Source organism: Mustela lutreola, chromosome 9, assembly GCF_030435805.1.
Source record: "Mustela lutreola isolate mMusLut2 chromosome 9, mMusLut2.pri, whole genome shotgun sequence".
Taxonomy (NCBI): domain Eukaryota; kingdom Metazoa; phylum Chordata; class Mammalia; order Carnivora; family Mustelidae; genus Mustela; species Mustela lutreola.
The window spans coordinates 84615286-84629491 of record NC_081298.1 but is presented as its reverse complement, the minus strand read 5'-3'; the positions used below and the strand labels follow the sequence as shown (position 1 = coordinate 84629491).

Below are 14206 nucleotides of genomic sequence, written 5' to 3'. Positions count from 1 at the left end.
ATAGCAAAAGATAAAGACACCATATCACTCACAGTCCTGCCCCCCACTTTCATTAACTTTTTAATCTTTTTTGTGCATCAGAACAGCAAATACAGGTTTATTTTTTCTCCTTTCTTACATAAAAGTAAACTCTACTGTTTGAAACTATGTAATGTAGATACAGAAATATATAGGCAGAAAAACATACATAGACAAAACAGCCTATAGACAAACATAAGGATACATGAGGAATTTTTTAAAATTGTGTTATGTTAGTTTTTGATGGATTGTTCCATGATTCATTGTTTGCATATAACATGAGGAATTTGAAGACAATAGAGATGACCTGTCAGTCATGTGGAAATGGTATGGTTTTGAGAGAATCAACTGTCTAAGGAAAGAAAGGGAAACTTTCCACCACTTAGACTAAAATAGATTACAGGAGAATTAAATATTTAATTATGAAGAATAAAATAATAACTATTAAAAATATAGAATCATGGATAAGCACCTTCTTATCCATGTTTGAAAGACCATGTTAAGCAGGACATAAAACCCATAAACAAATAAAAGTTTTTGGCAATATAAAAACCGAATATACTACATGTTGAAAAATGCCATAGATTAAAGAACAGCTGATGGGAAAAATATTTGCATTCTTAACAGATAGCTAGTATTGGCAATATACGAAGAGTTTTTAGGATTCAGTGAGATGCGAAAGATCATTAATAAGTAAAGGACATCAACAAGCAACTCCTTCACACATAACAAGTAAATGTTTGGTAACTGTATGAGAGGTTGCCCTACCTTACTAATGATTTCTCTTTTCTCTCATTTTTTGTTTCCAACTATGAGACAAAGTTTTGATGGTATATCTAAACAGTTTGGGGAAAGAAAAGATGTTTTAATGGAGTCAGTTCGGGGATGCATATTAGCATTATCAGTTTAGATTGTTCATAGCCCTTGATCTTGCAGTACCAGATCTAAGAATCTACTCTACTTAAAAAAGTGTCCAAAAACATACATTGGGTATTTATTTTCATTCAGTTCGTATTGGGTAAAAATGGGAAACAACTAAAATGTCCATCAGTAGGAGCTTAGCTAAGTAAATCTGTAGTTTATCATACAGTCTTTAAATAGTTTGTATTATATAGAGGTCTTTAAAAAGATAGGAAATGACTTCGGATTACATGCGAAAAAGCAAATTGGAAAACAATATGCAGAATGTGACCACAGTCTTAGAACAAGAGGAAAAATCACTTAGTACATGTGAAAACACACACACACACACACACACACACACACACACACAACCTAGGGGATTATACTCTAAACTGTGTATGGATAAAATTTCAGGTCAAGGTCTAGGCTAAATGACTGTAAATTTTATATTATTTGCAATGATCATTTGTATTGGGGAGAGGAAACAAAATTTTTAGAAAGTAGTCTAGGAAACTGTACTGCAAACTCTCATAATTTTTTTAAGGAACCATATGTGTATAAAATTAACACTGAGATGCTCAAGTAAAATTAAATGACGTTTTTAGATTTCATCTTTTAATTTAAATAATTTTCATTTTCAGAGATAAAACCTCTCACCTTTACTATGTAACACTGCTTTTGACAGTTTTCAGAATGCATTAATAAATGAAAGTAAAAAATAGTAAAAGGAAATTTTTGCAGGCAACATGAAATCTGAAATCTTCAAAATCTCTAGAATTTAAAAAAAAATGAAGATAGTTGGTAAAAGTAAACAGATTAGAAATTCAGATTATAAAAATGCACAGCTCTGGTCCATCCTTTGCCTTTTTTGATGTCAAGACAGTACTAACTGGAAAGACAACTGGTTAACTGTTTTCCAAAAGACTTTTTAAGGTGACTGAATATATCAGTCATTCAGCACATATCAGAAGGCAGCTTCTACCAGTCTACCAGGGGAAGATCCATTTATCCTTGGCTAAAACTTAGTAATTACACTTAATATATATATTTATGATTTAGTTGATTACCAGTCTGTTAATTTACAAAGAGGAAGAACTAATATAGGGATCTGAATATTCCATGGTAGGGCCAGCAGATTTTTTTCTAGTAACCTACATGGGAAGCCAAATAAACAGCAGTTGGTTGCTTAGTGGGTATAAGTCCGAATAAGCGGATATAGAAGAATCAAGTGTGTGATACTCTTTGGCTAAGATGTCTTGATTCAGTCCGATAGTAGAGTATTAGTTGTGGGCTTTCGTCCATTGGCAAAAGCCACCACTTCCATGGATAATGCTTGGGTGGGCTAAACACTCCTATAGAAAACCAGACAATCCGAACACAATTCAGATAGGAGACACCCTAAACTAGTAAATATACATAAAAAAGATTTCATCCTCACAGCAGTCATCTGAATTACCATTTTACCTACAAAAAGTTTTTAGAAGATTTTTAATAACACCTCTAGTAGCATATACAGTATAAAGTATTAATAATGAGGAAAGGTATTTGGGACAGTTTTTGATTATTGCATATTAGTTCCTTTAGATGTGTTGGGGTAAGAAACAACTGAGGATGTCTGAAGTCACAGGATGAAGGAAGCTGAATGGGCAGAAGCCCTTATGTCTTAGGCTTGCCTGTCCTATTTACTAGGACAAGGCGTGGACGTGTGCCTTGATTGCATCTCTCTGTGCTTTGTACCCAGTTAAGTAAGGCATCCCAGAAGGTTATTGGAGGAAGGTGTGGAGTAGGATGGCATTGACCGCTACCTTGAGTCTCATAGCCAAGATAGCCTGATCCTCAGTGTTTTATGAAAATGGTAGAAAGAAACTGAAACTGTGTTGCTCTGAAGGGATGGCTCTCCTTCCAAAGGAGGTGCAATTCAGAGAGGAAATAGGTAGGACCGTTGAGAGAGAGGTATCATTGACTCACCATGGGTGGCAGTGCTTTCCAGAGTGTAGTGTATAAAATAGTCCATGGAAAATAATTTTATATTCATAAATATGTATGGGTCTTACTGTGTCACAGAAATATATAACTAGTATACCAAATTTGTGACTTTCCGGATGTTCTGTTGCCCAAGGCTAACGTAGTATTAGCTTCCCTAAGTGAATCTAAAGAACAGTACTAAGTAAACAGAACAGTACAGTGATGGACAGATATGAAAAAAATATGAATGACTGAAGTTTGGGAAAACACTGATTACTGAAAAAATTACAGGCTTCAATCAAGTATACCAGGGATAGATGTTTTGCTCACTGGCTTTTGGGATGAACCTGAGCAGATTACATAATCTCTCTAAATCTGCTATCTTCATTGAGAAAAGGGGAAATGAAAATGAAACAATGCCTCCCAAAGTTGGTAAGAAAATTAAATGTAATTATCCGACACACCTAGCACAGTAATTGCCAGCATGTATTTATTTCCTCCTCCTGTTGTAAAATAAAGATAGTAGGATCGGATTATTACTTGGCAGTGATATTAGATTATAGAAATCCTCTGTGGGTTGTTTGTTTATTGTGGTAGTGCTGGTTTTTTTTTTTTTTTTTTGAAGTTGTGGAAAATAGGAATAAATATTATATTTTACTTTGAGGAATAATTGAGGAAAAAGAGTAAAGACTAGAGACTCTTATATTGTAATGTACAGTCTACTTTCACCTGAGAGGTCAGGGCAGCCTCTAGTTCAGGGGTTGGCAGACTCTTTTTTCTGCAAAGGGTGTACTTTGCTGGCCATATGTATGGTCTGCGTCATGCATTTACGTTTACAATCTTTTAAAAATACAAAAGTCCTTCTTAGCTCACATGGCCATACAAAGGCAGGTTGTGGACCAGACTTGGCCTGCAAGCCCGAGTTTGCCAACCCTTGGTCTACCTTTATGGGTAATTATGATGCAGGGACATAGAAACTCTTCCCTGTACCCAACAATTTTGATGACATGCCTTCGTTTGCTTATATGTATTGTGTTTTTACGTTGGGTAAATGCCTCCATCCCCAGTCAGATTAGGTTAGGATAAAGGAGAATGGTGCATAGATTCCTTGGAAGGGAGAGGGGGTCTCTCTACGAAGGGATTAATCTTGACAGAATATAATAAATAGACTTACCCACAAAAGGATATTTTGGCATCCTTGGAAGACTGATATGACCTGTCTTAAGATTTCTTGAATCCTTGGTCCAACCCAGAGGTTGGCAAACAGTAATAGCCTGCATGCTGCCTGGTTTTGTATAATCAGTGAGCTTACCTGCATGCTAAGGAGGGTTTTTATATTTTTTAATGTTTGTTTTTTTTTTTAAATGCTAGGTTATTCTAAATATTGTGTGACACACAAAATTTACATGTGATTCAAATTTCAGTATTCTTAAATTTTATTGAAAGATAGCCACACCTTCATCTAGTGTTGCCTTTGGCTGCTTTTATTACTACCTCTGCAGAGTTGATTAGTTGCAACAGAGATCATTTGGTGCAAAGACTGAAATATTTACTGTTTGGCCCTTTACAGAAAAAGTTTGCTGACTTCATGTCTAACTCATAATTTTTTCTTACCTGGAGGAAGATAGTTTTTATTATATTTCTCCCTCTCCATCATCATAATTTCACTGGAAGAGGGAGTATGGAGAATGGGAAATTTACTTACAGCTGTGGTATAGCAACTTCTGTTCTTTGAGAGGTAGGAGGGCAGACGGAAGGGGAATACATTTCGTAGAGATATACTTGACATTTGGAATAGGAAGAGGAAAGGTTAAAACAGTAGAGGTTCCAAATAGGATACTGACACACAGCCAAGAGAGGTCTACCCAGAAGAGCTTGGGGACAAGTCTAGAAGCTGTTAGACTCAAAACAGTGTTTAGGTAAATCCACCATAAAGAGAATTCTCCCTGTTTTTGGATAAACAAGGTAAAAGAGGAAGGAACAGTATTTCTAATTCTCCACATCCTCTTTTTAACCTTGTTCCTCCTTCCCCTCCAAGCTTAGCTAGTCTATGAAAATTACCTAATATGCAGAGTGGTACCTTTATCTAAGAAAGTTTTTAGAACCACTTGCAGTATCCCCTATTAAATTGTCCCAAGTAAAGTTCTAATACTTAAAAAGCAGAATTGGTTTAAGTTACCTCACATTCTTCAGGGAATGAGGTGTGGAATATGAATAAATTCAGTCAGAGTATACTGCATTCTAAATTATTTCACTGGTAAAAGCACTGGAATGAATTCTTCCCCTTTAAATATTCTGTGTATTTCTCAAACATGTAGGAAGATGCATAGTTATGACTAGAATACCTATAGAATTGTACCTGCAGAGTTGAACACCTTAGGTATAATTTATAATTATAACCTATTCTGATTTCTTTTCAAATATTAGGTGTCCTAGTTGCCTATGAAGGTTTGCCACTTCATCTTGCACTGTTCCCCAAACTTTGGACTGAGCTATGCCAGACTCAGGTAAAGAAAATGAGTTTTAGATGATTTGATCTTTCATCTCATCTGACCATTTGGTCAGTAATTTTAGAAACAATGGGTTGAACACAAACTGGAAATTAGAGATGTTTTAGAATCTTGGTAGATAAAAGTATGATTAATGGAAATAATAGCTATTGAGTATTGGGCATCAAGTTGCCCTTTGAGGTTTTTATTTCAATAGATTTGTACCACAGAGGATGTTTCAAATGAGCTATTGAATTTGTAATGTATTGATCACTATAAACAGTCATGCTGAAAGTCCAACAAAACAGGGAGGTATTTAGAAGAAGGCACGTTCCACTTCTTGTTCCCCCTCACCTGCCCCATCTCTCTTTTGCTCCCCTCCACCCTTCTCAAAATTTGGCAGAAACAGTTTCATCAGTCTGTCCTTTACTTCTTCCTTGTTACTTTGGAGAGGTTTTCAAGAGTCTGATGCACTTGTTCTTGTCCGCAGTCTCACTGAGGTCAAGAAACAACACATCCTACCTACCTGAGGTATCTAAAAGCCAACTCTTTAAAGTGGGCATCTCAGTAATGCTTGTTTAATTGGCGGGGGAGAATGGCAGGAACATGAAGGGGGAAAGCAGATTGGTCCTAAGATTTGGCTCATTCCTTGGATCAGGCATAAAGGATCCCCACTTTCTTTAGACCCAGGGGGGAAAAAAAAAAAAAAACCCACCACAACTACTGGTTTTGTGCTTGGTTGCAGCCCCCCATCCCCAGAGGAAGAGAGTTGTATTCACTTTACTTTGGCTTAAACTTTACTCAAATTCTAGTATCTGAAACACGGAAACATTTTATGCCTCTGGTACAGCCAACTGCCTAGGCTGTAATGCAGTTTCTTCTCCTTGTAGACATGTGTGAAATGGTGTTGGGATGGTTGTTTCTCTCTCTTCTTGTTTCAAACTGTGAACTTCTCAAGTATAGAAATGGAATCCTCTCTAGCCCCTAAAGAAATGTCACTTTGTTTTCTATAGTAGGAATCTTTGAACTAATTTATGTTGATCCCAGGGCCTTATTTAGTACACTGGGGACTTTGAGAAAATGACGTGCTGGTTGATTTTTTAGCTGAGTGGTCAGTTAACTGGAGCAGACCTCTGCTTTTTCCCTCTGCCACTGCTGCTGCTCTTTTCATTCTTCTTGATCTGGGTAGTTGGTTTTTTTGGTTTCTCTGCTCAGCCCGTCTGTTGCTTCCCTGTTGTTTTATCTACTCCAGCATTTTACTGCTCCCTTTATTGGCTTGTTTTCTAAAGAATTCACCGTCTCCAAAAACTTCCTCTAAAACAATGCCAAACTCTATTCAGGCTTCTAGAGCCCTGCCATCTTGGTCACAGCAGCCATCAGGAAACCTGGGCAGCAGGCAGAGGCTCTGGTTGCTAGAATAAGGCCAGTCTTCCTGACAGCAAGCCTTTGAGGAGTTGGGTCCTGGTCGTGTTAGACTCCTGGTTTCTTGGGTGAACTTGAGTGTACTTACCAAATGCTTAACTCTAATAAAATATTTAAGTATATAATCTATACCTATTATCTAAACTTTGTCCTATTTTTTAAAAGTCCATTTTGTCATTGTATAAATGATTATTAAAATACATATAATCTAGGGAGTATATCCACTTAAAGACATACTATTTGTGTTTAAGAGCCATGACTATTTAAAAACAGGAAAACCAAATTTTAGTAAAATTTCCATCTGTTGGGGACCCACTAATTATCTTTGTGAGATAATTAAAAGAAATTTGCTGTTTACCGTTGCAGTATTCATGGGGGGAGAAGGATATTTACCAAACTACAATTGCTTTAAGGTTTTAACTCCTTTCATGGAATAAATTTAATTTTTAAAATTTGTTTTTTTCTCTACATATGGTTTGGTTACCTATTAATTATCCATCAATTTGGTCCCCTGAAAACATTTTCATCCACTTGTCAGTCTTATTTATCCAGTCCTTGTTTCTTCTCTTCATGCCCAAGTTGAATTTCTTTGGAAACCTGTTTTTTTATATTGCCTTTCAGATGTTACAAGTCTCTTTCTCTGACACTCATGGGTAGAGTCTAAGTGCGGAAGATTTAGTTTACTGGGAGAGCAGTTACTTAACTGAAAATTCAGTAGACAGTTAAAAGTGCTTCTCTAACAGGACTTAAAATGTCTGCATGTTCATCATAAGTGCGTGTAAGCCTTGCAGTTACTTCCATGCTCAACCATCAGTACTTCTTCTCCCCCACTATAGTCTGCAATGTCAAAAAACTGCATCAAGCTTTTGTGTGAAGATCCCGTTTTTGCAGAATATATAAAATGTATCCTGATGGATGAAAGAACTTTTCTAAACAACAACATTGTCTACACATTCATGACACATTTTCTTCTAAAGGTATGTCCTACTTTGGAAACTCAATATGTTATTTCCAATGTGTTAGTGGTTATATTTTCATTACGTTGGCCTTTTTGGAGACTTTTGTTTTAATCTTTTTTTTTTTCCAGGTTCAAGGTCAAGTGTTCTCTGAAGCAAACTGTGCCAATTTGATCAGCACCCTAATTACAAACTTGATAAATCAGTATCAGAACCTGCAATCTGATTTCACCAACCGAGTTGAAATTTCTAAAGCAAGTGCTTCTTTAAATGGGGTAAGAATTGGGGTACCTGGCTAGGTCAGTTGGGAGTGTGTGACTCTTGATCTTGGGATTGTTTCAGCCCCACGTGGAGTGTAGAATTGCTTAAAAATGAAATCTTAGGGGCGCCTGGGTGGCTCAGTGGGTTAAAGCCTCTGCCTTCGGCTCAGGTCATGATCCCAGGGTCCTGGGATTGAGCCCTGCATCAGGCTCTCTGCTCAGCAGGGAGCCTGCTTCCTCCGCTCTCTGCCTGCCTCTCTGCATACTTGTGATAGATAGATTTATAGGCTTAATCCTTGGTCAGGCAGAAATCCAGATGAAAAAATTTGCATCTTCAGTATACTTTCTAAAGGGCAATCAGATAATGGCTATGTTTTATGTAATTAAGAGTTCACTGTAGTGACTTTCACTCCATCTGTCAAATAAATAAAATCTTTTTTAAAAAAATAAAATCTTAAAAAAAGGGGGGGGTAAGAACTGGAAGGTAATAGTCCTGTACTTAAGTACTTTCCTTAAATCAACTCTAAATTCAGCTTTAATATGATTTTTACTATAACTTCAAATTAATATTTTTACTGTCATAACTTCAAATTATTCAAACTCTGAAAATCACATAGATGAAAACTCTCTAAAAATATGTATTCTCTATGCCTTTGAAGTGTGTAGTACACACTTTTACATTACCTTGGAAGACATGAGCAAATGTCATTAAATGCTAAGGACAATGAGACCACCAAGAGGGAGACATTTCTTTTATCTCCAGGTCATACAGTAATGGAACGCTAGCACCTGTCCAGCAGCAGTCTCCCCAATAACCAAGTGTTGCTTAGATGCCAGACTAGATTCTAGAGCTAAGAAACACCTTACTGTTTGACTGACACCAGAAATCAGTGTATTTGAGGAATTGTAATATCTAGATTGAGGCCTTAATTTCTCATGGATAATTCGGGGCTTATTTTTTAAATCCCTTTTTTTGCCTTTTCCATTTTCAGAAAACTATTTGAGTCTTCAGTCTGACCTTATTAGTGGCATAATACGTAGAATATTGGTATTAATGACTTAGAACCAATAAAATACGGTAATATGCTAATGCTAGCTCTCTAGTTTTAGCATTCTCTAAAATTGCCTGAGCAACCAGAATGAATTCCTGGGAAAGTAAATGTGTGGTAAACTGTAAACAACTGTGTCAAAATGTTAGCTTTAGAATATGAAATGTTCCCATCTGGGTTTTCTAGGATCTGCGGGCACTTGCTTTGCTCCTGTCAGTACACACTCCCAAACAATTAAACCCAGCTCTCATTCCAACTCTGCAAGAGCTTTTAAGCAAATGTAGGACTTGTCTGCAGCAGAGAAACTCACTCCAAGAGCAAGAAGCCAAAGAACGAAAAACTAAAGGTTAGCTTTCTGGACTAATATTAATTACCTTTAGGGTGGGAGATGGGAAGAATACACTCGGTATAACTGACTTTATTGTAGCTGTCGGTTCAGTTGGGTCTCTTGCATATAATTCTAAAAAAAACTCTCCCACAAATACTCTGTGATCTTAATGACTCCTTTCAGAGAATGATGTTCATTTTCACAGATGATGAAGGGGCAACTCCTGTTAAAAGAAGGCGTGTTAGCAGTGATGAGGAGCACACTGTAGACAGCTGTATCAGCGACATGAAAACAGAAACCAGGGAGGTCCTAACCCCAACTAGCACTTCAGACAATGAGACAAGAGACTCCTCAATCATTGATCCAGGAACTGAACAAGATCTTCCTTCCCCTGAAAATAGTTCTGTTAAAGAATATCGAATGGAAGTTCCATCTTCGTTTTCAGAAGACATGTCAAATATCAGGTCACAGCATGCAGAAGAGCAATCCAGTGATGGTAGATTTGAAGACTGTAAAGAATTTAAGGACCTCCACTGTCCCAAGGATTCTAACTTAGCTGAGGAAGAATCTGAGTTCCCTTCTACTTCACTCTCTGCGGTTCTCTCTGACTTAGCTGACTTGAGAAGCTGTGATGGTCAAGCTTTGCCCTCCCAGGACCCTGAGGCGGCTTTATCACTCAGTTGTGGCCATTCCAGAGGACTTTTTAGTCATATGCAGCAACACGACATTTTAGATACTCTGTGTAGGACCATTGAATCTACGATCCATGTGGTCACAAGGATATCTGGCAAAGGAAACCAAGCTGCTTCTTGACATTAGATGTAGCATGTCTACTTTTAAGGTCCCCTCTCCCCCCAATGCTGTTTGTATAAGTTTTGCTTATTTCTGTTTTTGTGCTTCAGTTTGTCCAGTGCTCTCTGCTTGAATGGCAAGATAGATTTATAGGCTTAATCCTTGGTCAGGCAGAAATCCAGATGAAAAAATTTGCATCTTCAGTATACTTTCTAAAGGGCAATCAGATAATGGCTATGTTTTATGTAATTAAGAGTTCACTGTATTGGCTTTCACTTCCTATGGCTGTCTGGGAGGGACAGGGTTCCCTGGCCCTGTACAATGTAATTTAAACTTACAGCATTTTTACTGTGTATAATATGGTGTCCTCTGTGCCAGTTTTGTACCTTAAAATAGAGGCAGATTGCCTCCGATCGCTGTGGTTCTTATTATCAAAATTAAGTTTACTTGTATACGGAACAACCACAAGAAATTTGATTCTGTAAAGAATCCTCTTTAGCTGTGGCCTGGCAGTATATAAATGGTGCTTTATTTAACAGAATACCTGTGGAGGAAATAAAGCACACTTGATGTAAAAATAATTGTTTTATTTTTATTGACATGACCGATTGCTATTCTGTGCACTTAATTAAACGAATTGTGATGACTTTTCATTTGTTTACATTTAACATTGCTTTAGTCTTCTCAGATGAAAGTAATGAGAAAACTGTGAGTGAGAGGGAAGCACTCTTCCATCATATTCTCTTTCACTATAGTAGTAGCAGCAGTCCAAAAAGTCACTTACCCCTGAGCCTTTGAGGCCTCCCCCCAGAGTGCAGAACTGCCGTAGGGAGCAACCTCAGGACAAGGCCTGCTGCGCCTCACATCGGCATGCTTCCAAATGCGAGGCGCTGCTGGTTCGCTACCTAAGAGCTACAGACCTTAAAAACCCTGACGTAAAATAAAGGAAAAGTATCGATGTGCCATTTATTTTTTATCTGCCTGAACTAAAAATACAGCTGAAAGCAGCTTGCTAGGACAAGCTTTAGTGGGAAACAGCAACCGTCTGTACCCAGCGGCTCGGTCTCTCCTCAAAGGAGCACTATGGGAGGTAAAGTTCATACCCAATATCCAGGTTGCTTGCTACTTTTAATCTAGTAAGAGTCTAGTTGTAGTAAAGGTTCAAACGGTGCTTTGAATTCTGTATAAACTCATGGATTTCATCCACTATAAATTAAGAGTGTCTTTTTTTAAAGAAATAATGGGGAAGACATTTTTCCTGCTTACAAAAAGTAATACCCTTATAAAATCTTCTAATTCAACCATTTAGGGTGGTCAGCCGCAGTAAACCTTTTATTTCTTCAAAATGCTGCTTCTGCCAACAGAATTTCATGCTCTTCTTTACAGACAGGAACTCCTGAACAGTCTAATTGTAATTCAGTCTGCCCTGGATAGGCACAAAGCTCAGGGCAACTCTTGCATAGTGTTCTAGAAAGAAGATAAGAAGCTTATTACAGCATTACGCAAAGGAAAACTGTCCATAGGGTACTACACCTTGTTATTTTTTAATAGTGTGTCAGGGTGCCGGGACATGGGTGTGAGCTTTAGTGTTTCTAGACTTAAAACAAAGAATACTAGTAACATACCTTCTGGCCAGTTCCTACATCTCCGCTTCATGATGATCTTTTTATTTGTCAACTTAAAACAAAGGGGAAATTCCCTTAAAACAGCTTTTAAAACTTACAATACAGAAAATCCTTTCATTAAAATCCCTGAGCACTTAAAATACTGAGTCAACAACTGTACAGTCCCATCTTCCAGGTTATATGTCAGCACCAACTGAAAATGCACTGTTCCTGGATGCCAGGACTGACCTCCAGGACAGAAGTGCAGTGACACTGGTAACCCAGAGTTGATGTCAGGGGTGAGGCAATGCAGACCTTAGTGATTTAGGTGGCCAAAATGTGAAACTTGTGGAGCATGAGTTAAGAATTCAACTTCTTTCTTCTAAAACCATAAGCATTAGCACATCTACTATGCTTAGAACTAAGTCTTCATCTTTATCATTAATATGTTTAACATTTTTTATTTGTTTTACAACCAGGTACACATAGCTTTACTATGACCAACTTTATGATGTTCTCAAGTTTCTGTGAGCTCAGATTAAAAAAAAAAAAACAAAGCAAGTTTTAAAAGCATGGATTTTAAAAAGCAATATTGGGGTGCCTGGCTGGCTCATTGGGAAGAGCATGTGACTCCTGACCTTGAGGTCATGAGCTCAAGCCCTATGCTGGCTATAGAAACTACTTAAAAAAATAAAAAGCATATTAACAGAAGAGTCAGTCCCAGCTTCTCTTTAACCCTAAGGCTTACTTCCCAGTCCTACATACTCACTGGTGATGCTCCTGCAAACATTAGGAATTTCCCTCCCTTTCAGTTCTAGTACAGCAGGATATTTAGAAAATTTTTGCACCAACTAACCAAGCAAACATATAGCAGACATGTTAATCCAGTGTGCCCTATCACCTTTTTAACCTAAACCCAAAGTATTAACAATTAAGGTAGTTTGGGTTTTTTTTTCTTTCCTTATCCTTAATCTGTAGCTTTTACTTACAACTTTCTCTCCCTCTCCCTCAGTGGGAGAAAACTCCAAAATCTATCCCCTAACTGTGAATCTATTTTCCTAAAATGCCCATCTTGTACTCCCTTGAATTTTTTAAGACTCATCCTAAAGACTTCTGTCCCCACCGTTTAGATAGATCCCTTAGTTGTTAAGAACATAGCCATATGGGAAGTGGAAAACCAGCTCCGCTTCTTAGTGGCACATTTTTTTCCCAGTGTCAGCACTGAAGATCCTAGCTTGGGAAGTTACTTACGTCTTTCCCAGTGAAGACGCGGTACAGTTGCTCTGTAGTGGCGTCAAAGAGTGCGATCATGTGCAGTACCACAATGGGGATTTGATCTCAAAGAAGAGAAGAGATCCGAAGGATAACTAACTAGCATGCCAGGGATCAAGCTACTTAGATTTTAAAATGCAGTCTCCCACTCTTCATACCAAAATGTCCCCAAATTTCATACTACATGTTCCACACACATGGAAATAGTACGAAAAGCCTTTTAGCACCACCAATCCTGGTTACCGTGAAACAGAGCTCATTGTTCCTTGGAGCTCTTCAGCTTTGTTCCACTCCCAGACCATTGCTTAATATCCCAGATCCTTCCTGGACATGGACATAATGGCCCAAAGGGCATAACGATAAATAGATAAAGGACAATAGCACTTAAAGCTAAAGGGTGAGTTGCCCAACACCAGAGGCCAAGAACAGGACCTAAAACCTCCCAATCCAAAAGGCTGGAGAGGTTTTTCCATTGTGGTAGGTGAACCTCAGAGTTGCTTGGTTTATAATCGTTGCCTGCCAAAGAACCCCACCTTTGACACACAGTCTTGAACTATGTATTTATCTCATAAGAAGGCCTATGTATACATTCCCTTCCATCAAGAATAGAAGTCTCATTTCATTACTTCCCCCCAAAATGACAAGGGATGCAAAGATGAATGAAACAGCCCTCCTCACTAACCTTTTCCAGTTCATCATTTAGGACTTTGAAGCACCCTCATTAAGCACTTTCTTTTACCCCTCCCTGCATCCTGACCTCAAAGGTCATACCTGCAGGGTGTTCTCACTCAGTTTCCTTTTAACTGTCAATTCCTGGGTTGCCATGGCTTCCCTTGGTAAAATCATTCCCATTGTAAATTCTAAAAAGAAATATACAAGAAGTGATTTTGATCAAAAAAAACTTTTTGAGCACCACCAATAAGGCAGAAAATCCAAACAGCTTATAAGAAAATAGGAGAACTGATATTTATAAAGAATTTTATATCATTGAGAATTTCAAGACCTTACCATGTTTTTAACATATAAAACTAATTATGAACATGAGTTCCATAGGAACAAGTGCCTTTTTTTTCAAATGCCTCTTTTATTTTGTTCTTGATAAAAGTATGATATTTTCAATGTTTTTTTTCTAAAAACTCCATTTTATA

General features: G+C 37.7%; 1 protein-coding gene across 5 annotated transcripts in view; it reads left to right on the top strand.

Annotated features, from left to right (window-relative positions):
- Nucleotides 1-10835, top strand: part of USP34 (ubiquitin specific peptidase 34) — a 249299-nt gene extending 238464 nt beyond the window's left edge. For 4 of the 5 annotated variants that reach the window (XM_059187767.1, XM_059187768.1, XM_059187766.1 and 1 more), the window contains 5 exons: nucleotides 5314-5393; nucleotides 7634-7774; nucleotides 7885-8028; nucleotides 9249-9408; nucleotides 9596-10835. In XM_059187767.1, the coding sequence (XP_059043750.1) occupies nucleotides 5314-5393; nucleotides 7634-7774; nucleotides 7885-8028; nucleotides 9249-9408; nucleotides 9596-10203 (1133 nt within the window). In that variant the 3' untranslated portion in view covers nucleotides 10204-10835. Of the gene's footprint in view, nucleotides 1-5313; nucleotides 5394-7633; nucleotides 7775-7884; nucleotides 8029-9248; nucleotides 9409-9595 lie in introns of those variants that run through there. The other variant, XR_009357235.1, reaches the window with a different exon arrangement.
- The last annotated feature ends 3371 nt before the right edge of the window (nucleotides 10836-14206 follow it).